We start from the raw sequence: 25,612 nt of genomic DNA on the forward strand, positions 1-25,612 counted from the left end.
AAAACATAAATCCTTCATTAGAAGAGTTTTATCACTGAAAAGTCTTAGGTTTGAGGAATTAAGTGATCTTTGTTGCTTATGGCAAAATATCTGCTGCTATGCTTGAGTTACTAAATTCCAAAGGGCCCATCTCTGTATGGAAACACCGTGCATTCTCTCCATTGTAACATCAAGAAAGAGTCACTCTGTTTCTTTTTTAGGAACTCCTGTTAGTACAGCAGCTCTACCCTATGGGTTTTTAACACAGTTCATAGACATGCAGGTGGAATTCAGAATACCTCATAAATGTTTTTTTACCTACCTCCAGCTACCAGAACATTTTTCTAAGCAAGATACTGCTTCGTGGCTTGCAGACCCTCATGCAATATGACAAATATTTGTGTGGATAGCCCTGCGGAGTATTTCTTTTCTCACCAACAAATTCACACTGTGATTGGAGGATAGCCTGAGTGAATGGGCATGTAAGTAAGTATGAATGCAGATTTGAAGTGAACAGGATCCTTTTGCTGAGACATCTATGATCCATAACGTCACTGTCGTTTCCAAGTGAAAACTACAACACTGATGGTCACTATTTGACATTTATGTAAGGACTGCTAGAATCTACTTGGTGCAGGACACCAACATACGTCTCAAGATTTTCATGTTGTTAAATCAGAGCCTTTGTGTTTTCTGTTATGGTTAAGGAAATAGAAGGTACCCTTTATTTCGGAGAAGTCAACACTAAATACCACACAGTACACATTGGTTTGCGAAGGCATGTTTGGAGTCATCATGGTGTAATTTGTAAAGTATTATTGGCCCCAAAGGGCCACAGGCTCATTGTTGCTGGTATTTTTGTTTCTACAGAGAGTTGTCACAACGACACAGACAGGGTGTTCATACAGAAATATATGACTAGGCAACTAATAGTTATAATGAGATCACTGGCTTGAAATATGACTTGCAATTTGACTTGCTATTCTTCTATTTACACTGTCTTAAGAAATTTATTTTTGGAGAAAAACAAAAATAGTATTGTGTATACTCCACGTGTAAAAATGTCTAAGGACAATTAGAAAATAATTCATGTCAGTACCAGGGAATGGCATCTGCACTCTGAAATGCCAAGGAGCAAAGGGAACACTCTGAAAAGTCACCATTATGACATTTCACTCTACCTCCACTAGAAGGCACCAAAATTCTCGTCTATTACTTTTTGAAAATGACTGTAAGACTCTTTTGGTGCATTTGTCTCACTTTGAAATTCATGAAAACTGTGCATCTGCTTCCCAGGGGCTGAACTGCCAGGTGAGGACCTGAGGTCGGAGACAATACAGTATGTTGGAGAGCGTGCAGAGATTATGGTCCAAAATCATAATACCGATAGTAGCCAAAATATAAAGATCAAAAGCAACAAAAAAGTCCAATGAGGTATATTCCCTCTCAGGGGCAGTGCTAGATCAGCGGGGAAGTGCTAGACTAACTTTCAGCAAATCGAAACTCCAACCACCAAGCTCCAAGGGAACTTGATGACCAGGAACTTTGTCATTTTGTTTTATATGATGCATTTTTCTCATATTTGGTGTCTCACTTAACTTAACACCATATAGCGCCTCCAAGTTCATCTTCATCAAGGGTTATCCCTGTCCACTGCATATAAAACCTAGCTTCTATAATAGCTAGAGGTAGAACCATTGTCACCCAACCCCTACAAGTTAGTAGATGTTTTTTTATCTTAAATTGGTAGTAGGGTAGAATTCCCATAACTATGAAAGGGTAGCCTGGAAGACTATTCTGTCCTGTGGCCTACATTATCCACTCCATTACCTCCTCCATTTGGGTTGCTCTCCCAAATAGCAATAGATTGAGTGTTTATGCATTCTGCTACGTTTTAGATGGCAAATGCCTTCCTGAATATTGTGTTCTACAGTGCTTATGGATGGCTCTTATGGGGCAACATAAAGCATACAAAGACCGAAGGTGGGGAGACTCATGTGAGCCCATTTGAAATATATTAAATAACTGACATATTTGGCAATGCCTATGGTTCCTACTTTACTCTAGTACATGAGACACTTTGGGCCATATTTAAGAGGGCCTAACGCCTTCTTGCGCCATATTAGTATAATTTTTTATGCTAATGAGGCCCAACAAGGCCAAAATCACTCTGCCAGATTTACAAAGTGGTGCAATGCATGCATTGCACCACTTTTTAGCTCCTTGTGCCTCATTATGCCTGTGCCAGGCATAATGTATGCAAAGGGGGTGTTCCCCCATTAGGGTGGGCTGAAAAAATGGCGCAAAGAAATCTAAAAGATTTCTTTGCTCCATTTTTTGCGACATTTTTAACACCTCCTCAGACGTTAAAAGGGGCACACATTGGTTGCAATGGACCCCTATGTACTGTTCAGGCTTAGCGTATAAATTTTGGTGCTAACCTTCAACAGTACATCAATAACGTCAAAATGTTTGATGCTATTGCCCCCTACCCTGCACCATGGTGTGCTGCATTGTGAATACGGCGCAAACATGGTGGTGGTAGAGGAGCACAAAGGGGAGCAAGAAAAGTGGCCCTGCACTGGGTGCAGCACCACCTTTCTTAAATCTGCCACTATGTCTCCGGTCATCGACTTTCATATGACATCCTAATGTGTTCTACAAATATCCGCCATCGGCTACCTTCACTGTACCATTAAGTCTGGGGCACCTAAAAATAACTATTTGTAAGCAGTGTCTTGACAATATGGAACTCGGTGGCAGCCTTACCCAGGCTCCTCACACATCTGTCTGCTAGTATGTGATAGTAAGAAACTGGTGGTGCTCCTGCAGGTGCCTGGATGAATTGGCTGCTCTTCTTTGTGTGCCTTTTGCATGCACGGAAGCTCCCTATGTCAAGACCACAGTGAGCAACACAGTGACCCACCAGTTGCAAAGCAGGCCCAAATACTACCTTCCAGTGGTCATCTCAATGGTAACACTTTTCAAGAATCCTTCTCCACTGGTGTGGGGTTAAAACAGCAGACAATCATTTTAGAAGGCAGTGCTTCTCTCTGACAAGACACCCAGCCACACAGAATTATAAGTATCGGTTACAGGAGATGGGACATTTTTGATAAAAAATAAGTGTTCAAACAGTTGGTTGTTTACTCTGCTAATTTAGATTCTGTTGGCGTATTTTGTGCTTTTGCAAAACACTGAGAGGCATATTTACAATGAATTGACATAGGGCTGTACCGCAGGTCCTTTTGCTGTCCTGCCCTATGTCAATTCAAAAGGACAGGAATGCATCGTATTTACGAAATACGGTGCAGCCCTGTCCTTTCAGCATGTGCCAGCTCACAATTTGGTGCCAAGAGTTAATGCAGGCACCTTTGCACGATGGTGCAAGGGTGTCAACGATGTTGGCAAGATTGTTTTTGTGCAGGAAGGAAAACCAAATGCATCACACATAGAAAGAGGAAAACAAGGAGAAATAAAGATATTTCAGGAGAAATAAAGATATTTCTCCTTGCTATGCCTCCCCTAGGGAAGCATACAGTTTTTATGCATTCCAAAGTTCACAGATCTTATAAATCTGGTAATATGTCAAAACCCATGGAGGCTGCATGAAAAAAATCCATCACAATGCCCATGGAACGCCCTCCTGACGCAGTGTAAGGCAACGCATCAACTTGCACCGCATTGCCTTACACTATATCTACAAGGCCATGAAAATCCACATAAAGTGGCTTTGCATGGCCTCATCAGATGGGTCTGAACTTTGTGCGGCAGAGTGTCATAAAAAGTGACATACTGGCAGCACAAGAGGCTTCTAAATAAGCCCCTGAGAGTGCAAGAAATGTTTTCAGATGACTGCAAATGATATTTTTATATACTGACTGCTACTGAAACACTCGTGGCCTTCACGTGGACATCAAATCACAATCTAAAAAGCTTCTTTCATAATAAGCAAATGAAAACCTTTAATATAGATGGAGACTGGCATTGATGTCAAACACAAGACAGTCATGCAGTGTTTATTGCACTCAGTTTTCTTGTGTGGTTCTCTTTCAGGTGTGGTGACATGATTGTGGCGGTGAATGGGATATCCACAGTGGGCATGAGCCACTCTGCACTTGTTCCAATGCTGAAAGACCAACGAAACAAAGTGACGCTCACTGTTATCTCCTGGCCTGGAAGTCTCGTGTAGATCTCTGAAAGTTCATACCTTGCTTCAAACCATAGATTTTTGTATCTTGATGGTGCAAACCAACCACAGGACTGGTGCTGAGAAGGGCCAAGTGACTGCTGCATAACGTTCAGCGGGAGGCGGGTATTAAAGATTGTTTCTAGGAGCAATTATGATGAACATTTTTTTAAGCATGAGAGTTGATATGTTAAGAAGTTGATCAAATGTCTCTGTTTGTCGGTTTTGAAATTAACTCTGGTGTTCTGTCACTTTAAAAACACAACTTGACGTGTTGAACAATGTTGCATTCCTCCTCCAGAATTGGTGATTTTGCTACTGGTGCAATAGAATTATCTGTTGTGTTTAAGTCAGTTTTTTGTGGTTGCTATCTTTACCTTTTTAAAAGCGTTTCACGTGTTGCATCATGTGAGTCTGATTTCATGAGAGCAACTTGTGCCAAAACATTGACTGGGATTTAAAGGTCCTTAAACTGAAATCTTACCGTGAAATGTTTACAAAGGCGCATAAGTGAGGTCCTTTTTAAGTACAATTTACCTTTGATCGAACGCAATGGGATGGCAAATAAGGTTCCAAAGACCGGGCTCACGACCGCAAAAGAATCTCGCCTTCCGGTATAGCTATGTTCGACTTGTTGGTATCCAATTATGTGTAAAGTTCTTCCGATGGGGCTTAAAGAGCCAGAATGAAGCCTCTGGCTGCAGAGGAACAAACGTGGAACCATAGCGTGCTACCCCATAGAGACGGAAACTTGCTGTGCTGGGATGGAAGAAACCCATAGAGAAACAATGGCTGCATTGGCAGGATCCTGTAGCCCACAAATAAATACTGCAGAAATATGGAATCACATCTTAATTCATATACTTATAAAAGTGTTAATACAACCGAACTATAAACCTTAAGTGAATGCAGGTTGAAGAGATAATGTTTGAAGCATCAGTAGCCCCAACAGGTGAGACATGGTAAGCCGAGCCTACACTAAAAGCAGCAGTAAAAGACGGAGCTTGGCTCTTCACACACAACTGGTCAGACCTTTGTGCAGGCAAAGAGCTCCACACCCGAAGATTGCATCTGAACAATGGTGGCTGCTAGCAGCTACTTCTTGTGACAGGTTTGTGCAGGCAAAGAGCTCCACACCCGAGGATTGCATCTGAACAAGGGTGATTGCTAGCAGCTACTTCTTGTGACAGGTTTGTGCAGGCAAAGAGCTCCACTCCCTGAGGATTGCATCTGAACAAGGGTGATTGCTAGCAGCTACTAGTTGTGACTGGTTTGTGCAGGCAAAGAGCTCCACTCCCTGAGGATTGCATCTGAACAAGGGTGATTGCTAGCAGCTACTTCTTGTGACAGGTTTGTGCAGGCAAAGAGCTCCACTCCCTGAGGATTGCATCTGAACAAGGGTGATTGCTAGCAGCTACTAGTTGTGACTGGTTTGTGCAGGCAAAGAGCTCCACTCCCTGAGGATTGCATCTGAACAAGGGTGATTGCAAGCAGCTACTTGTGACAGGTTTGTGCAGCCAAAGAGCTCCACACCCAAAGATTGCATCTGAACAAGGGTGATTGCTACCAGCTAGTTCTTGTGACAGGTTTATGCAGGCAAAGAGCTCCACACCCGAAGATTGCATCTGAACAAGGGTGATTGCTAGCAGCTACTTGTGACAGGTTTGTGCAGGCAAAGAGCTCCACACCCAAAGATTGCATCTGAACAAGGGTGATTGCAAGCAGCTACTTGTGACAGGTTTGTGCAGGCAAAGAGCTCCACACCCGAAGATTGCATCTGAACAAGGGTGATTGCTACCAGCTACTTCTTGTGACAGGTTTGTGCAGTCAAAGAGCTCCACACCCAGAAGATTGCATCTGAACAAGGGTGATTGCAAGCAGCTACTTGTGACAGGTTTGTGCAGCCAAAGAGCTCCACACCCGAAGATTGCATCTAAACAAGGGTGATTGCAAGCAGCTACTTGTGACAGGTTTGTGCAGGCAAAGAGCTCCACACCCAAAGATTGCATCTGAACAAGGGTGATTGCTAGCAGCTACTAGTTGTGACTGGTTTGTGCAGGCAAAGAGCTCAAATCCCTGAGGATTGCATCTGAACAAGGGTGGCTGCTAGCAGCTACTTGTGACAGGTTTGTGCAGGCAAAGAGTCCCAGACCCAGAGGATTGCATCTGAACAAGGGTGGCTGCTAGCAGCTACTAGTTGTGACTGGTTTGTGCAAGCAAAGAGCTCCACACCCGAAGATTGCATCTGAACAAGGGTGATTGCTACCAGCTAGTTCTTGTGACAGGTTTGTGCAGGCAAAGAGCTCCACTCCCTGAGGAATGCATCTGAACAAGGGTGATTGCTAGCAGCTACTTCTTGTGACAGGTTTGTGCAGGCAAAGAGCTCCACTCCCTGAGGATTGCATCTGAACAAGGGTGATTGCTAGCAGCTACTAGTTGTGACTGGTTTGTGCAGGCAAAGAGCTCCACTCCCTGAGGATTGCATCTGAACAAGGGTGATTGCTAGCAGCTACTTATTGTGACAGGTTTGTGCAGGCAAAGAGCTCCACTCCCTGAGGATTGCATCTGAACAAGGGTGATTGCTAGCAGCTACTAGTTGTGACTGGTTTGTGCAGGCAAAGAGCTCCACTCCCTGAGGATTGCATCTGAACAAGGGTGATTGCTAGCAGCTACTAGTTGTGACTGGTTTGTGCAGGCAAAGAGCTCCACACCCAGAAGATTGCATCTGAACAAGGGCGATTGCAAGCAGCTACTTGTGACAGGTTTGTGCAGGCAAAGAGCTCCACACCCGAAGATTGCATCTGAACAAGGGTGATTGCTAGCAGCTACTAGTTGTGACTGGTTTGTGCAGGAAAAGAGCTCCACACCGAAGACTGCATCTGAACAAGGGTGATTGCTAGCATCTACTTCTTGTGACAGGTTTGTGCAGGCAAAGAGCTCCACACCCAAAGATTGCATCTGAACAAGGGTGATCGCTAGCAGCTACTTCTTGTGGCAGGTTTGTGCAGGCAAAGAGCTCCACTCCCTGAGGATTGTATCTGAACAAGGGTGATTGCTAGCAGCTACTTGTTGTCACAGGTTTGTGCAGGCAAAGAGCTCCACACCCGAAGACTGCATCTGAACAAGGGTGATTACTAGCAGCTACTTCTTGTGGCAGGTTTGTGCAGGCAAAGAGCTCCACTCCCTGAGGATTGTATCTGAACAAGGGTGATTGCTAGCAGCTACTAGTTGTGACTGGTTTGTGCCGGCAAAGAGCCCCACACCCATAGGACTGCATCTGAACAAGGGTGATTGCTAGCAGCTACTAGTTGTGACTGGTTTGTGCAGGCAAAGAGCCCCACACCCAGAGGATTGCATCTGAACAAGGGTGATTGCTAGCAGCTACTTCTTGTGACAGGTTTGTGCAGGCAAAGAGCTCCACACCCAAAGATTGCATCTGAACAAGGGTGATCGCTAGCAGCTACTTCTTGTGGCAGGTTTGTGCAGGCAAAGAGCTCCACACCCGAAGATTGCATCTGAACAAGGGTGATTGCTAGCAGCTACTAGTTGTGACTGGTTTGTGCAGGCAAAGAGCCCCACACCCAGAGGATTGCATCTGAACAAGGGTGACTGCTAGCAGCTACTTGTTGTCACAGGTTTGTGCAGACAAAGAGCTCCACACCTTGAGGACTGCATCAGAACAAGGGTAATTGCTAGCAGCTATTAGTTGTAACTAGTTTGTGCAGGCAAAGAGCCCCACACCCATAGGATTGCATCTGAACAAGGGTGATTGCTAGCAGCTACTAGTTGTGACTGGTTTGTGCAGGCAAAGAGCCCCACACCCAGAGGATTGCATCTGAACAAGGGTGATTGCTAGCAGCTACTTCTTGTGACAGGTTTGTGCAGGCAAAGAGCTCCACACCCAAAGATTGCATCTGAACAAGGGTAATCGCTAGCAGCTACTTCTTGTGGCAGGTTTGTGCAGGCAAAGAGCTCCACTCCCTGAGGATTGTATCTGAACAAGGGTGATTGCTAGCAGCTACTAGTTGTGACTGGTTTGTGCAGGCAAAGAGCCCCACACCCAGAGGATTGCATCTGAACAAGGGTGACTGCTAGCAGCTATTAGTTGTAACTAGTTTGTGCAGACAAAGAGCTCCACACCCAGAGGATTGCATCAGAACAAGGGTAATTGCTAGCAGCTACTAGTTCTAACTGGTTTGTGCAGGCAAAGAGCACCACACCCAGAGGATTGCATCAGAACAAGGGTAATTGCTAGCAGCTACTAGTTCTAAATGGTTTGTGCAGGCAAAGAGCACCACACGCAGAGGATTGCATCTTAACAAAGGTGATTTCTAGCAGCTACTTGTTGTCTTGCCCTGATGTTCTCAATTGTGTACCCTCTTGGCAAATGCATAGGATCCAGAGACACAATACATAACACATGGACTGAATTGACCTGGGCATAGAAACTCATTCCTCGTCTAAGGCACTTTTTCCTGTTCAACTTCAAATGAAATCGCTTCTTCATGTACTGCTACTAGTTTCAGCATCGTGTTTTGTCAACAAATAAACAAAACAACCAGTGCACTTCTTCATTGCCCATAGCAACAGTTAAAAACTGCTCAAATAAAAACGTTGCTAGAAGACAGAATAGCTGTATAAGTGAATTGTCACAAATATGTTTAAACTATGGAAAGTGTTTTTAATTTCGCTGATGCATGTAATGCTCTTATTTCTCCAAACATTGATAAAAACATCTTTCAGCCAAATGCCATTTAATAACGATAACACAGCCATTTTCTTGGCAGACAGTGCAGAGGAAACTGCAACATAAGCTGTTCATTCTGTTGAATGCATATTGTGGAGAAAGATATCAACATGTTTTGCGGAGTGAGTGGAAACTATGCTGCGAGTGGTTTGACTGTTTAGATACATAGGGTCGGATTCACAAAAGGTTTTGTTATTGGCTTGGACACAAACATTAACACGATACAAATACAAAGCTCTAGATGTATGCACATTAATCCGCAGACCAGGATGTGCAATAAACACCCTGACTGATTTGAGAACAGCCGTGCAATTTGCAAAGCAATCAACTCTTTCAAATCAAAAATAGGTTATTTCTCTAACACATTTCAATTTGTTTGTTGTAGTACAGGTGACAGTACTGCAAAATGATGATGACAGACTTTGACACCTTAGGAATGAGGCAGCAGACAGGCACCCAACTTTGACATTACACTGAAGATGCAGTATGAGATTGTAACCCCAAGAGTCATTCTTCTGACTGAAACATCACTCTGGAAACATGAGAGACTGAAATCACACCAGGTTCCTGAGACCTTACCAACAGAGTATGTGGTGTACCACAAATGTGCTTTTCCACCACCAGTATCTGGAGGGAGTATTTGAACCTATCTCTCTGACCCTATGTGCATGTGTGAAAGAGTTGAGAAGATGTGCAAATTTAACCTGTATTTGGGTGCCTGTGGGATTTTCTGTTACTACATCCACACATAAAACAACAATAGACCTATGCCTAAACAAACCAGACCTATTGGTTTTGCCAGTGCTTTTTAGCTGTGTCAACTAAATACGTAACAATGATTTAGTTGTGATAATGTGAACTCAAAATGTCTGCCCTTTACAGCACTCTTCCCTGCAGTCTCTCACTCCGTTAGCACGCTTTGCAAATACACTTACCATCTCATAGTATTAGAATATTTTTTTAAGTGCAACACTGCTTGTTCACTTCTATTTGTGTAAGTGTTCTCTCTCCTTTCTGGGCAATCCTGAACATTACGTGGACTACAGTATAATTGATACAGGGCAAGGATATTTTAAACACTGCTTGTGTAAGAGTAGAGTGTCTATTTCCAAAACACATTCATTTATAATTGTATGTACTGTACAGGAATTGTATAAACTCTTACCCACTAAAATCTGTTATTACTGCTACATGTACAAAAGCAATCTGTGTTTGCAAATGAGACAATGGAAAACCTTATTTTAGGTAAAAGGGAAGAATGCATGAACCAAAAAGAAGCAGACAAAGGTATCACTCCTGCACAGCCAGTGGTGCCGCAGTGACTCGTATTAATGACACTGCTTCCTATGTGCGGTCCTGAGAAAATCTACTTTCCTTCCATAGAATGTAATCGTGATTAGTGCTAGCAGTGAGAGGTAGCTCTGGTTTATGCATATTTTTGGAAAGACTAGGATGTAGAGTGGTAGTAGAAAATTGCGTAGCATGGATGCCATGGCCTCTGCTGCAAGCAAGGAAAATGTCCCCTTTCATTGCTGTTGGGATATTAAAACACCTCAATTTACATGGGTCAGTAGGCCCTGGTGCCACTGCATCTACTGCACCAATGGTATCTACACTCTTGGTAATAACATCAACTCATGCTCAGTACATGAGAACAGTGAGTCGGTGCCTCTAAAAGAAAATGCTACAATTACTGCTGTGCAGATGCGTAGCATCCATTGGTGCAGCTCGCTTAACCAGATTGTGTGACCCTAAGCAAACATTTTATTTCAGCAATCCTCCACTTTCTTCATTATCGCATATGAAAGCACCTTCAAATATTTGTAGGGTGACCAGACATTGAGGAGCAAAAACCGGGACAGGTCAAACATAAAAGAAGGACTAAAGACTTTACTTTCACTTTTATATCTGGCCTGTCCCGTTGTTTTGCGTAGCTTTGTGAATGTGTGCCTATACATGTGTTTATATATATATATATATATATATATATATATATAAACACATATGTATATATATATATATAGAGAGAGAGAGAGACACACATATATATACACATAAATATACATACACACATATATATGTGTATATATATATATATATATATATATATATATATATATATATATATACACACACACATTTACAAGACTACATATATAAAATTAGTATGGCTTGACCTCCCACCCTGCAACCCCAACCTGCCCCCAAACCACCTCTCTCTGCTCCCCACTCCGTCTCTCTGCTGGGAGCAGACAAGGGACTGTGTTGCCTGACAGTAACAGATAAATTACTTTAACTATTTCATACTTTGTAGGCGTCTCAAACTTATGCTTTCCTAGATGATCTGACCTTTGTCCCAAAAACCGGGACATTTATTTAATGATCTGACCTTTGTCCCAAAAACTGGGACATTTATTTAAAATTAAGAGAAGCGTTGGGACACCGGGACAGTCCTCTAAAAACTGGGACTGTCCGTGGAAATCCGGGACGTCTGGTCACCCTAAATGTGAGTTGAGAATAGGAGGCGTACAAACATTGTGTTTGATTTATTAAACTATAATATTTCTCTATAAGAATGTGATCCATATGCAGGGTGAGCATGGCAGCTCGCATTCCTCAGTTCACAAAAGAGCATTGTTACAAGGGTAGGGCAGAAATGGTTCCAATTTCATGCTTAAAAACCCTCACTTTACTAAGTACCTCTGGATGCAGTGACTTAATGTGACATATGATGGCAATGCCTCCACATGTTCATAAAAAGTGCTTCCTGTAGATACTTTATCATAGTTTAGGTGATATCTGCTGCATGATTTACATGGCAAACATTTCCTTGATCAGCACCTACAAGGCTGAATCAGACAGGCCTGTCCACTGATGCAGTCAGGGTTAGCAGGCTGATCTTCATCTTTTTTATTATCCCCCAATCTTTTTGTGAAGTGTGCGCGCTTTGAGAGTGGGCACTGGGGGAAGTGAGGGCGCGCGCACACACAAGCACTCCCTATCGGGAACACTGGAGAGGACTATCTAATATTTCACTAGATACAATGTACTATTTGACATTTACATAAGAATGACCTGACCGCAGATGATCATCATAAATCACATGATCATGATAAATCACGTGACTGTGTTCTTTTGGGCATTTGAGAGAATTCTTGGCTTGAGTGTTCTAAGATCTTTACACTAGTATAATGAGGCCTCTGCACCACGTTTTAGGACAACATCTTGATTTCATTTTACATAGGTCAATGAAGCAATTACAGGCAAATCTACCACGCTTTCACACAGTGTGGAAATAAAAGTTGTTACATTGCATTTGTCAAAGGGAGAGAGCAGAATAGTCAGTGCCATGTCCGCTGTAAGATATGGCACTATTTCTCTCACTTGCTACGCTGGCACACTTTTGTCTGCCTTGTGCCACATTTGCACCAGAACAGTACCCTTCCAGTATAAAATACTACAGTTAGACAAGGTTTAACACTTTCCCACTTTTGTTTTTGTGCTGTACAGGGCAGCACACATGCAAAGTTGGAAAATTATTGAGAAAAGAAAACCTTTCTCCAACCTTACAGCTACTTTGAGGAGGCATTCATGTTTTAGCACAAAGTCCTGCCTATGTTTTTAGTGTAGCTTTGCTTCAAAATCCATTGGTGGTTTCTTGGGATCACACATGTACCACCTATAAAACACCCACTTGGCACAAAATAATGCAAAGAGCTGTGTGTTACTTTAGAGCTACTTAAATATGCAAATCAGGATTTATGCTGGAAAGTAACTTCCAGAGCAACACTTTGCACTGGTTTGCTTCTCTTTTGTAAAGCAAAACCAACCCAAAGTGTTAGTTAACCTGTCCCTTAGTTTCATAATTTGTAGTGATATTGAAAGGACTGCCTTTTTCTCACAAATGTCTTTATTTAATGGTTTTAAAGGCAAGCCCACAGAAAACCAATAAAACTAATACAAAGAGTGAACACACGTGTTAATTACATTCGCTATAACACCTGTTTCAATTGTATAATATATAAAATACCATCTATATCAATTATATACAACATAAAGCAGGAATAAAATGCAAAAATTACGTATAACAATAAATAATCAATACATTAGACAGGAATTTGTTTTATCACTCGTCTGCACAGCACTTATTTAATATAGTTGACCCGCAAATGTGAAATATTGGAATATATGCCTTCCATCGTTTGTACAACAGAGTACTACAACTGAGATTAGCAAATGCCTCTGAATTTGCTGTATGAAGGTTACCAGCTCATGTTTTTCACTCTACAGGGTGATGCTTTCGCCCAATATCAAATCTAAACGTTTTCAACAAGTCGACCTCCAGTAACGGGAAAAGAGGCATCCACGGTTCAAATTAAAACCCTTGACATGTTCTTGAAGATTTCCAACCAAGGCAATGGCAGGGCAGTAGCCACCCACAGGATTAAGCTTAGCTCTTTCAAACGGAAATCACTATCTCTTTTGAGGAGAATTGTGATCTTGCTACAAAGTGAAGTCGAGCAAGAGATTCCTAACGGTCAGAAGGGAAGGTTCAACAGTATAAAAACCAGCAGGAAAGGAATGGAGCAGGGACCAGAACTAGAATCCCCTCCCTGGGAGACATTCTCCTTAAAAAAGCAGCTTCTGAATTACTAGCCTGGAAAATCCAGTAGGGGAGCATGAAAGAAAAGACAGCAAGTGGAACCTGTGCTGAAAGTAGCATCCCCCCCCCCCCACACACACACACACACGCGCGCATCACAGAGCGGACGCAGGCACAGAGTGAAAGGGATATAACTAATCCCTTGCAGACCTTCCCACAGGTCTACACCAGCTGACAATACTAAGCTTGTGCCAGAGGTTTACAGCACTGAGCATTTTATAGGACTGGGACTTCAGTCAGCAGCCTCGGGTGTAGGACAAGTGCATTCATTTTCAAAGAATTTAAATTCAGGTAAACTGTGCAATCCGCAGCGTGCAACGACGATTGTGAATGATATTTATGAACGTTGTGCAATACTAACAGTATTAGTGCTGGCAACATTGAGCCACTGAACCAACTTCCTTCACTGTCGTGTCCCTCAGCAGGAAAGCCACACCTTGGTCAGTCTCCCTTTGGCTGTTCTGAACCAGCCAGGCTGTCCGAGGCAACCCAACATGCTGTAATTCCCTGCTGGTTTCACATGTATTCAGCACATGTATGTGCCTGCCGCTGCAGCAGCAGTTTGTCAGTCCCGATCTGGTGGACATGGATTCATCAGTGAGGAATGCTTTCCCTGACCAGCTCAAGGGTTCAGACTGACTGCCCATTGGCTGTCGCTTCCGGGGGGCAGGCCAGCGAAAAGCAGCCATCTGAACCAATGAATAATGGCACTAGTGTCAGTGCAGTGTTTTTGGCTCCCTGCATGGCCTGGGGCAGTGCTGCCAATTTGCAGTGATCCTTATACACAGTACGATTCCCAGGGCCTGCCATCACCTGCGCTACACAAATGTAACAAGTGATGCCTTAGCGAGCCCAGGATGAGAGAGAAAAGGGCACAGGAAGTCCTGACTTCACCGCGAGCCAATGAGAGAACACCAGGAAACACACAACAACAGCAGTGAAGTAGAGATGGCCACTACAAGTTAAATATGACGGAATGAGCTACCATGAGTCTCAGTTTAAAGGTTGACTTGTGGCTGCCAGTAAGCCAAGGACGAAGACAGTCAACTGTACGTTAAAATCAACCCTTCAAGGGTCCTGTGATTTGTTGATGAAAAATGCAACTGTGCCATGAACTGCAAATGTTGCACTTCATACTGATTTTGAGACATGCACAAGTACGGTTGTTTTTTACAAGCCTCTGTGTATCCTGTTTACACGTTTTTAATATATTGAAACTGTCATCTTTGGCACTCATCAGAAGTGGACAAATAATTGGTACAATATTTATTGCACCCGATAAAATCCGATTCAGTAGGGTAAGAATTTGCTGGGAGCAGAAAACTCCACCCCATTACCAGTATTTTCCAGATAATTGGTAATAATATGCAGAGTTTAGTGCTTACTGTCCCAAAATCCACATGTCATGTTACTTAATGGGTATTTTCCCACCAATAAATTTCGGAAAGTTTCACCTTGCGAAATATTTCTGGTGGATGCAGTGTTTATTGCACTACTTGTCATTCTGATGTGTGCAGTAACAGAAGTCGCACCACTTTCAGAATTTAATGGCCAACTCATTAAAAGGGCTTTAATATGATCTTGTTAAACACACAGTCTGGGTAACTAAACCACAACCCTGGGGTACAGCGATAAACACACAGTCTGGGTAACTAAACCACAAACCTGGGGTGCAGCACAGGCAGACCAGTACAGTAGTACTGGGTGCATTTATAGGTGATGCTCACAACTAAGTGAACAAGGCCCCGGGTATTACGAGGCACAAGGAGCTGAAGGGTTCTGTGTAGTTTAGTGGAAGAGATGATACATAGTTTGAAGTATCAGGATTTAAGGGGTACAGACAACTGCGTCAACAATGTAATAATGCCTTTTTATCCATTGGCTATTATGCTTGTATAGTACAATGTGACAAAAATGTTCACAGTAACAATAGTTGTTTCCATTGATTGCAACCATGTGGGGACTTTCCTGGGGCGGGCAGTCTTGGGTGAATGTCAGGCCTATGAGCCATTGCTGCTGCTTTATTTGACAATGCCAATAAATATATTTTTAAAAATATTTCTTTTTTTCTCCTTTTTTCCAGTTCTTTCATTATAGTTTGCCGAATGTATGGCTGATCCCTTCTGTTACTCTACTTATTCCGTCATTGCATCACACGTTTGCATTGTTATCGCTGCACCGTGGACTTAGTCTATGTCTACGCAACTGTATGTTGTTGTCTTGCAAATAAATCGCCATGTTAGTGATAACCCGTCTGTTTATGTTTTTGAATCCTTAATAATTGTGAGCCTCCCCATGATGCTATATGCCCTTTGAAAAATGCCCGAGATTAAAAGCCTTTTCTGGCTCTTTACTCAGTGGGGCTGCAATTATAGAAAATGAACCGCATTTTAGCTCACCATTGAAACTAATGACAGCAGCTCACCATTTGACTCTGCGAGTGGTTAATGGAACAAAACAGAGTACTTCACTGCAAGGCGGGTTCGAAAGCAATCGGAACGTATTTTCGGATACAAATAGGAGAATAATACATGTAATGTATCCCTTTATGTATAACTGTTGCAGCATTTCTTATAACTATGTTGCTCTTATGTGAGCTTATAAAAATACATTATTAACCCGTTCAAGCATTGTTTAATCTTCTGTATGGGAGATTGGAAACCAAAGGAATGCTTGCTTGTATGCTCTCAGTTAAAAAATAAACATTTACCGTGGCCTGCATGACTGCAGTGCCCTTGTTAAGTCAATAATCTTTTAAATGAATACTTTAGTATCGTGTTCTACATGTTATACGCTTAATTCACATTACATCCTTTCATGTCTTTGCAATGGTTCCTTAACTTTTGCAACATCTACCTCAAGCTATGTATCAGGGTATGTCACGTACGAGGACACCCACAGTCCTACTCCAGTTGCATCAAACCACATAGAATGCGTAGTGCCGCGACCTGGCAATTAGGGCTCAGCAAACCCTACTTATTTGTCATTATTTCATTGAAACACTCACTGAGTCTCCTCTTAGTGAAGGTAATGGGGCGCTGTACAAAACACAAAGAAATAAAAATGAGTGCATTAATAAATATAAATATAATAAGTAAGAAGAAAAAATAATAAAATAGAAACAGAGAAAAAATCATAACAATTAAAAAATGAATAAGTCATTACGAGAAAGACAATTTTAAAAAGTCTTCAGAGCTTACTGAACGCCTTGAGAAGTTCATAATAAGGCGGATATCTGGTAAAGAGAATTTCCGAAAGGGGAGAAGCTAGAGGAGATTTCTGTTTGCAGAAAGTCGCACCCAAAACGTAGGAACCTGTAGATGGTGAAGCTCTTGACTTCAAATTTCAAAGAAGTCTCCTGGGATCTTTAACTTGTCTCTAATATACGCATTGTTTACCACTATAGCGACGTTTGAATCTTGAGTCCATAGCATTAACTATCAATAAATCTTTAACAAGCAGCCCTTTGCGTAGAAGGGTGGTGCAATGGGTGTTGCGTGGGCGTGCCACAGCAATACCCATTGCATTTTGACGCTGCCTCAGATTTACAAGTTTTCGTAAACCTGAGGCAGCACCACAATATAACGCCGCCCCAAGGGTGGCGTTAGCAAGGAGCAACGAGGAGGAATACTTTTATTCATTCTCGTTTTTTGCTTTTCTATGTGGGCTGCATTCTGCAGCAGGCATAGAAAGAGCAAAATGACAACCATGATTGTTTATGTGCTGGAAAGTGTCCCTTCCTGCACATAAACAATCATTTGAAAATGACGCTTTGGCACTTCTGTGTGTGCTCCACTCTGCAGCACACACAGAAGTGCCAAAGCACCATAAGTGATTGTTTATGTGCAGGAAGGGACACCTTCCCGCACATAAACAATCACACCCCTCAACGCAGACATGCTTGCATGATGCTGCGTTGGCACTGGCAGCTAAATTTAGCGCCAGCACAGGGGACAACACAGGGGTGCGCCGTATTCAATTAAATATGGCATATCCCTGTGGTGTGAAAATGACGGAGCGCAGCACTATCAATTTTGGTGCAGCATTGCGCTCCATCATTTTCCTAAAAATATGGGTCATAATGTGCTCTCATAGCTGTGATTCCATATCTGGAGCAGGTGCTACCTCTACGCAGCAAGCAGGACCACACTAGATACCCTTAAATCCCCCCACCAGTTTTGATATTTCCTTGCTGTTTTACTGCCTAAACTGGAAACAATGTGTACCGGTACCAATGATTCCTTTCACCCTCTGTGCCTTGTGCCTGCGAGAAAGGGTTCTGACACAGGTAATCCTGGGGGATGTACACACCGGTCTTCAGCATTGCCAGGCTGTCTAGATTTGGGAGCCCAGGGCTATAGCAGCAGCAGTCTGTCCTTAAAGATAGAGAGGTCCCACCCCACAACCTTATGGCAGACATGACGAGTGTCCATCAGGCTGAGCTAAGGTCAGCCTGACAGACACTCTTTATGTTCAGGTCAGGGAGCCAGGTGATACGCATGTGCTAAATGGACAGGTACCTGGCTGTCTGAGCTGAACTTTGCTGGGTGGAAGATGTCACAGCCTAGTGGGTGTGACCTCCTAAGCCCGGCAAAGTGCTTTGAGGACCTCTTTGTCATGATAAGGGGTGGTGTCAATAATAGCCTCGGACATGGGCACTTCAATTTTAAGCCCTGAAGTGTCCAGAGCTGAGTGACAATTAGTGACACATCGTCACAGTGTGTGGTGGGGTCAGCAGTCTCCCTGACCCCATCCCACTTTGTAACAAGAAACTGCTGCCTCCTCTCATTTCAGAGGCAGTAGTCCCAATCCTCCAGGAACCTCGAGGCTTGCCACCCAAGAACATCAATGCGGCTGGTAAGTTGTATTGTTTAATGTTTGGTGTATAAATGCATGCGTGAATGTATGAATGTATGTGTATTTGTGATTGTGTGGTGTGAATGGGTGTGTGTCTGCTTGTGAATGTTGGGTGTATGTGTGCACACTTGGGAATGCATGGATGTGTGGGTGAGTGTGCATGTAGATGGGTAATCTACATGTGTGTGGACCCGAACACCACATCCCCACTGCTCAATTTAATGGCCAACATTGGGCTATTGTCCATCCTCCAGAAGGGTATCCTGCCACTGACAGAAGGGTTCCCTTAGGAGAATCTTCTCTTTCGCCTACCTCACTGACAGACCGGGTGGGCCCCAGGCCTCTTAAAGATGCCCTTTAGGCAACTCCTATTGAGTTCCTAGTTGTAGGTGAAGTGACTCCCTCCATTCTATAGCTTTAGGGGAACTTGACTGTCTGGAAATACATTCTTTCAGCAGCCACCTCCCTGTAGAATCACAAATATTATTTCACTGCAGTGACAGGCACTCAGACTGGATTCCACTGTAAGTCAACCTCCTTGCCTCAACTTTCTTTTCAGAGATGAGATACAAAATTGTGTTTCCTGCTGGGTATCCCAACAATGGCTTACCCGACACTGCAAACCAGTACATGTGATGCAATCACACTCTACATACTTCATACATGCTACATGTATGGTAGGGAAAGCAGACCTATAATATTCATTTGTGATCAACATGCTGCTTCAATGCAGGCATCTGGGTGACAAATAGTTAAATGCCTTAGTAAATGGAAAAGGAGTGATGCACAAGTGATTGCAAGATATAGAATCTCCTTATGTTCCACAGCTTTGTTTCTGTGAACTTTGAGATAAAGGAGCTGCCTGTGACCAAGCCTATTCTAGGCATCATTGATACTGCAGATGCTAGATTTCAGCCCTATTAGGCATATCCTATAAGGGAAGAATTTTCAGCAACAGAAGGATAAAACCAGACATAACGATGGAGGACAGAAACAACAAGAAGATAGGATTGCCAAAAAAGTGTGATTGGTTTGCAAAAATAAAGGAAGAACAGTCTTAAATTTACTGGCATATACTAACAGACTTTTGAGTACATTTCTGACTTTTGTGGAATTTATAAAAAAAATTGGAAAACTCCAGGGTCTATGGGGTCCTGAAATACATTCCTATTAATGCATTTATACATTTTCTAGAGTTTCTCCATTGTGATGCTATTTCATCTCATGGAGAAATTCCTTCCCCAACCCTTCGACCCATTTTCTGGGTGGTTTTTCCCCTTTCCAGAAGCAACATAAATTTACTCCTATTCTTATTCTTAGAAGTAAATCTCTAACTATTTCCAGGGTGGGAAACTTGCCTCAAATATTTAATGAAGCCCACAAACATGAGAGGTTGTGGATGTGGGTAATCACAAAGCTTTTAGGTCTGTAGACTCACCATGCAGGCTTACAAATCCCACTTGTGATCAGAATTTCTCAAATGCCAACTGTGCGCTATTGGTGAAATTGTCTATCTTATAAATCCCATGCATGCGTTCATATTCACAAAGTTCTTAATTCTGTGAATAAGGAATGGTAATTTGCACTAGCTGAAGGAAGGTTTGCACCTTCTGAAACTTAAGCGCTTAATACTGTTGTGTATCACGCCCACTATATCTCTGTACATAACAAAAACTGAGGTGCAGAGGATTCCTACTTCTGAGGCGTTATTAGACAGGATGAAGGAGAATATTTATCACATTCAATGGAGAAAGCAAGAAACCACATATTGGGTAATTTTAGATTTCATGGAACAAGTGACCCACTGTAAATTGGTGGTGATCCAACACTGGCCAAGGACACCTCTGCTTCCAAATATATCTGGATGACATTAAAGATCCATTTTCATGTGGAGAGTGTTTCTGATTCTCAACCAAGCATTAAGCCATGCCTCAAGGAGATCCATTTTTGGACAAAAGGGACTGTGAAGTCTCCTGGCTGAAATGCCTCAGTCTTACAGATGGTTGACAAAGGCACCAATACACAACCATTCACAAAAATACTGAGTGGTCTGACTTCCACTCTTCAAGACTAAACCTTTTCAAAGACAAAAATGGAGTCACAGAGCATGCACTGCATTCTGTCATTTATTTCGGCCTCCAATACTTTTGGGCAACATGTCATTCGGGTAAAACTACTAAGGCCCTCATTCTGACCCTGGTGGATACAATCCGCCAGGGCCAACGGGCGCGGGAGCACCGCCGACAGGCCGGCGGTGCCCCTAAGGGCATTCTGACCGCAGCGCTAACGCCGCGGTCAGACAGGGAAAACTGGCGGTCTCCCGCCAGTTTCCCGCTGCCCTGGGGAATCCTCCATGGGGATTCCGACCCCCTTCCCGCCGGCCTGGCTCTGGCGGTTCTTACCGCCAGAACCTGGCCGGCGGGAACGGGCGTCTTGGGGCCCCTGGGGGCCCCTGCAGTGCCCATGCCGATGGCATGGGCACTGCAGGGGCCCCCTAACAGGGCCCAACTAGGCTTTTCAGTGTCTGCCATGCAGACACTGAAAAGCGCGACGGGTGCTGCTGCACCCGTCGCACGCCTTCCACTCCGCCGGCTCGATTCCGAGCCGGCTTCCTTGTGGAAGGCGCTTTCCCGCTGGGCCGGCGGGCGATCTGAATCAGATCGCCCGCCGGCCCAGCGGGAAAGTCAGAATACCCCTCGCGGTCTATTGACCGCGGGGCGGTATTCAGGCGGCTTCCGACGGGCGGGTGGCAACCGCCGCCCGCCTAGGTCGGAATGACCACCTAAGTGTTTTTACTCATCACAGATCTTGGCTGATAATGGCTGGATGCTGAATTTAAATACATAATATTGTATATCACCCCCTGTTGTTCCATTGCCATGTGAATTATCACTGCTCTCTGGGAAGCCAATGGTGTTAATACAGAAAATAAACACCTAGGACTTATTCACAAAGCTAATCTTACATGTAAGTAAATCTACTTACATGTTTTTCTAAATGTACTACTTTTGGCTAGTCACCATTTTGAGTGTAAATTTACTACAAAGTGTAGGCTTACATGGCTCCACCCCCTGAAACCATGGGAGTAGAACCAAATTTACTAATGTAAAGTTGCTACTTGTAACCTTTCACATGTAGGCAGAGATCTCCCTAAGGTAATGTATAGACAAAAGTTAAAAAGTTCATTAAAAGTTTAAAACAATTAGTAAAATATTTTAAACAAAACATTAATGTAAGTTAATTTGATATATTTAAAATACATGTGGATAAAATGAAAATGTTACAACACTACTAACTTTAATACTAAGTATTTAATTAATGTGAATTTTCATATACAATTATTTTTTAAATATTTAAAAAAGTAAGACGCATATATTTATGTATACACATGTTAACACTTCATGTATATTATTAATTTAAATTCATGCAATTTATTTTTTAACAATAATTAGTTACAATAATTTTTAAATTAAAAAGTAATAACAATAATTTAAAGTCAATGAATAAGATTTTTCATCTAAATACATTTTTTTTAAACTTCAATAAACTGACATTTTTTTAAAGTCTAAATAAAATAATACAGTTTAATATTATTTCCAGTGAAGTGTTTTTAAGTTTTAAGTCAATATCTCCATTATTTTCTATGCGAGGGTATTGCAATACAAGTGGTTGACAATGTGTGGTGCTGGGCTTCACTATGTATTATATTGAACTTTTACTACAGTTTGGCTGTAGCAACTTTATAAGTGCAGTTTGTAAATATAAACATGTTTAATCATTTGTGGGTGGATGCCTGTTCCTCCCCCAAACCCTCATTAGCTCTGTTATAACCCCTCCTTACTCCTCCCAAAACCCATCCCATTTGTAGTAAGTACTCCTCATTTTCTAGTCACTCTTTCCGTTCCACCCACATTTACTAGTAAAACGTAGGAGTGCATGTGCTGGGATCTCTGCACAGAAAATATAGGATAGGCAGAGATGTCTGCATGTAGGTATGTGAGTAGCATTTTGTAGTACGTGGTAGTTCTATTGTAGCACTACTAAAAGTGCTACAAAATGCAGTTGTGAATAGCTGCACTAGATGTTATCTATGATGTCACCTTTCAAACTAGTGTGGTGTTCAAAGGAGCGAATTACCATCTAAACCTTCCTCAGACCATGTTCAAAATGGTGGATTAGCCTGCTTACTACTCATCCTGGATTAAGGCAGCACCCACTTTGCAGCCATCACCAAAGTAAAGCAATGCTTGACCCAATAAAATGCATTTTCATAGACATGTTCAAGCACATGGTGATAGCAATGAAATCAGATGGCATGATTGCATCACCTTCACCCTTAGGGATTTCCAATGGCTTCTTAATAAAAGGAAGTCTGCTTTTAGAATTATTTGGGGAAACAGCTTTACCAAGGAGTTTCTCAGTATATTTCACTAAAACACACCACATAAGACCAAGTCTACATATCTGAAGCAACTCTTCCCTCCATTCCAAATCTGACGAACAGCAACAAACTAACATGAGTATATTTCATTTAAAGACGTAACTGTACTAATATTTCAGTCTTGGAACAATCAAAATCATTCTGAATCCTAAAATGCCCCTGCTTTTTCTTAACTAACACCAGATCTGACTATAATAAATACACATCTTCATTTTAAGAACTCACTCACTCATATGAGACCACTAGTCATAAAGCAGACAAATAATCTTACTCCAGGCTCAAATCTGTTCCTCTCAAAAATAGTCCTCTAGTATGTTCCATAAATCAAGCACCCTTCAAACTCACCTTTTAATGACCATTAACCATCTCCTGAAGCATGGCTACAGCACCAAGGCAGATATCTCCCTCATCAACCTAACAATATATATCTCCCATTCCATCACTTCTAATACACCAGAGGAAAATGGGTAACTAATATTGATGCGCATGTTCAAAATATCTTGGCCAATAAAAAAATAAATGTATATTCTTCTAGAAAATGAAGAGAGGTAATGTTGGTTCTTCCCCTGTCTCTTTTATCTGCAGAGTGTCCTAGGAATTGATCATGCCTCCTAAACTTTGTATTCCTTGTATGATGGGACCTGGAGCTGTGCTCCAAGACTACATGATTGCAAGTGCCCAAAAGCCTTTGGATGACATTGAATTTTGAGGATCATTTAGAGAATTGTGAGTGGCCCTTTGGCTCATCACCTCCACTCCCTTAGTGGAAGAATGCCTATTATACATAGATATCACATCCTTGCTAGAGAGCATTTCTAAAGCATTAAAGTGAATCACTAGTTGCACTGAATGCAGAGAACTTTGCAGAATGGCCTCAATGTTTGTTTTGCCCTTTCAGCTATGGTTTTCTGCTGTTCAGTAGCAAACTCCAAAAGTTAAAGTTAGGCCATGGTGGGCTTGGAGACTTCACCCAGCACTCAGGGATCATTCATATTGTTCTTCCTGTTAGAGGGCCACCAGGTGTTTCCTTGCTGTTCCAAAAACATTGTTTATGCTCTTCGGGACCTCTTGATTTATATAGTGGAAAGTCACGCTTCTCTGGTGTAGTTAAGTTTTTAGAACCAGCCCAAAATGACCTACAGGAACATTTGGCAGTTCTACCTGAAAATCCAAGGTTGATATGTAGGTCCTTCAGCCGCTATTCTTTAATCCACTTTTCATTCAACCGTTTTAAGTACAATAGAGCCTGTGGGTTTGGGAAGCAATCCCAACTGGGTCCATAGAAGTAATACAGTTTTCAGTTGCCTCAAAGTCTATCTAGTAATCAGGTCATAGATAATTTAATCACTAGCACAGGAATAAAATTGGAACTCAAAAGAGTACACATGGAAAGATAAAGTTTGAAATTAGGCATTGAGTATGATGGGCATTTGCACGACTACCTGAAGGAAACTATATGCGATAAGATAACTGTCTAACAACACTGAGAGAAGGCAATTCAAATCAAAACATATAAAAGCGATCCATGAAAAGGACCAAACGTGTCCCAGTGACCCAGCTGATGCAAGATGGCTAGCAAGGCAGATACCAGATCTACATTAGCAGCTTATAGTACAAATTGGATGATAAATCTCCCTTAGAACAATCAATATGCAACAGTCTCTCATCTTTATACAGGGAGCCTTGATCTATGATAGGATCTTCTGAATTTGGGGTACGTGTAACTACAATTTTCTCACTCAATCTCTATGGGCAGACTCAATACAATAAAAATCAATATAATCATGATTACAAATGCTACTGCTAAACCTTTGCATACATACGTACAGCTACTCTTCTTACTTCAAATGGGTTTCAAGGCTTGTCTAGACTCAGACCATATCATAATTCAAATCTAATAAAAATATCAAAAATATCAAAGAACGCAAAGCAGCTTTTAATATTTCGCTGTCTCTTCTCAGTCTTTTCTTTATTTTGAGCAAAGCAAAAAACAAAAATAGTCTTTTCACAAACAAAAATAAATGCAATTATTCTCAAAGTTTCTTGATCTTCTAGAAAGTTCATCAAGAGTTTTCTCTATATGCAAATATTCAAAAAGCTCCTACCAAAAGTTCAAACATGAAGCAGCTAATAATTACTTGCAATCACTTCCAGCACGTAATGTCTTTGTTCATCAAGGGGCAATGAGATTTCAAAGTTCACTTCGAGTGAGATTTCAGTTTACAGAATATTAATCCCGGAGTCGAATGATTAGCACAAAAGGTAAACAAACTCCTTCTCCCAGTTCATTCAGGAGCCAAATGTCTTCGAATTGGCACCCTTTTTGTCTTTGACCTCCTTTTTGCACAACCTTATGTCTCACTGCCACTTTGACTTGATTCTTCAGTTACTTCATCAACGGTAGGAGGCCCTTTTAGCACTGGCACTGGGCTTTTCTCAGGCCACTGCTCTCCGGCTACAACTCTTTTCTCTGGCATGACTATGTTTCAACTGCATCTGAGCTAGCAGGAGTTAACTGACTCTGGCTCAACCCTTCCGTACCTTTCACTGCTGTTGATTTCACCGGACCGTGCGTGTTCCTTGGTAGCCCCTTGTCCAGTCCCTAAAGCGTGGCTGACCTGATCCCTTTCTCTCACTGTAACCAACCCTTCATCAAGGGAATCTGGAACTTTGGGAGTGTGGATCGCATTAACCCAGTTCGGGAGACCAGCACATTTTACAACTGCAGTGGTTACC

The 25,612-nt window shown here is 42.3% G+C and overlaps 1 protein-coding gene across 1 annotated transcript in view; it reads left to right on the plus strand.

The window, feature by feature from the left end:
• The window catches only part of LNX2 (ligand of numb-protein X 2), a 200,065-nt gene extending 191,258 nt beyond the window's left edge, over nt 1-8,807 (plus strand). The window contains exon 11 of the mRNA XM_069202212.1: nt 4,036-8,807. Within this exon, the coding sequence (XP_069058313.1) occupies nt 4,036-4,171 (136 nt within the window). The 3' untranslated portion in view covers nt 4,172-8,807. The remainder of the gene's footprint in view (nt 1-4,035) is intronic.
• The last annotated feature ends 16,805 nt before the right edge of the window (nt 8,808-25,612 follow it).

The sequence above is a fragment of the Pleurodeles waltl genome, chromosome 8 (genome assembly GCF_031143425.1).
Source record: "Pleurodeles waltl isolate 20211129_DDA chromosome 8, aPleWal1.hap1.20221129, whole genome shotgun sequence".
In the NCBI taxonomy this organism is placed as follows: Eukaryota; Metazoa; Chordata; class Amphibia; order Caudata; family Salamandridae; genus Pleurodeles; species Pleurodeles waltl.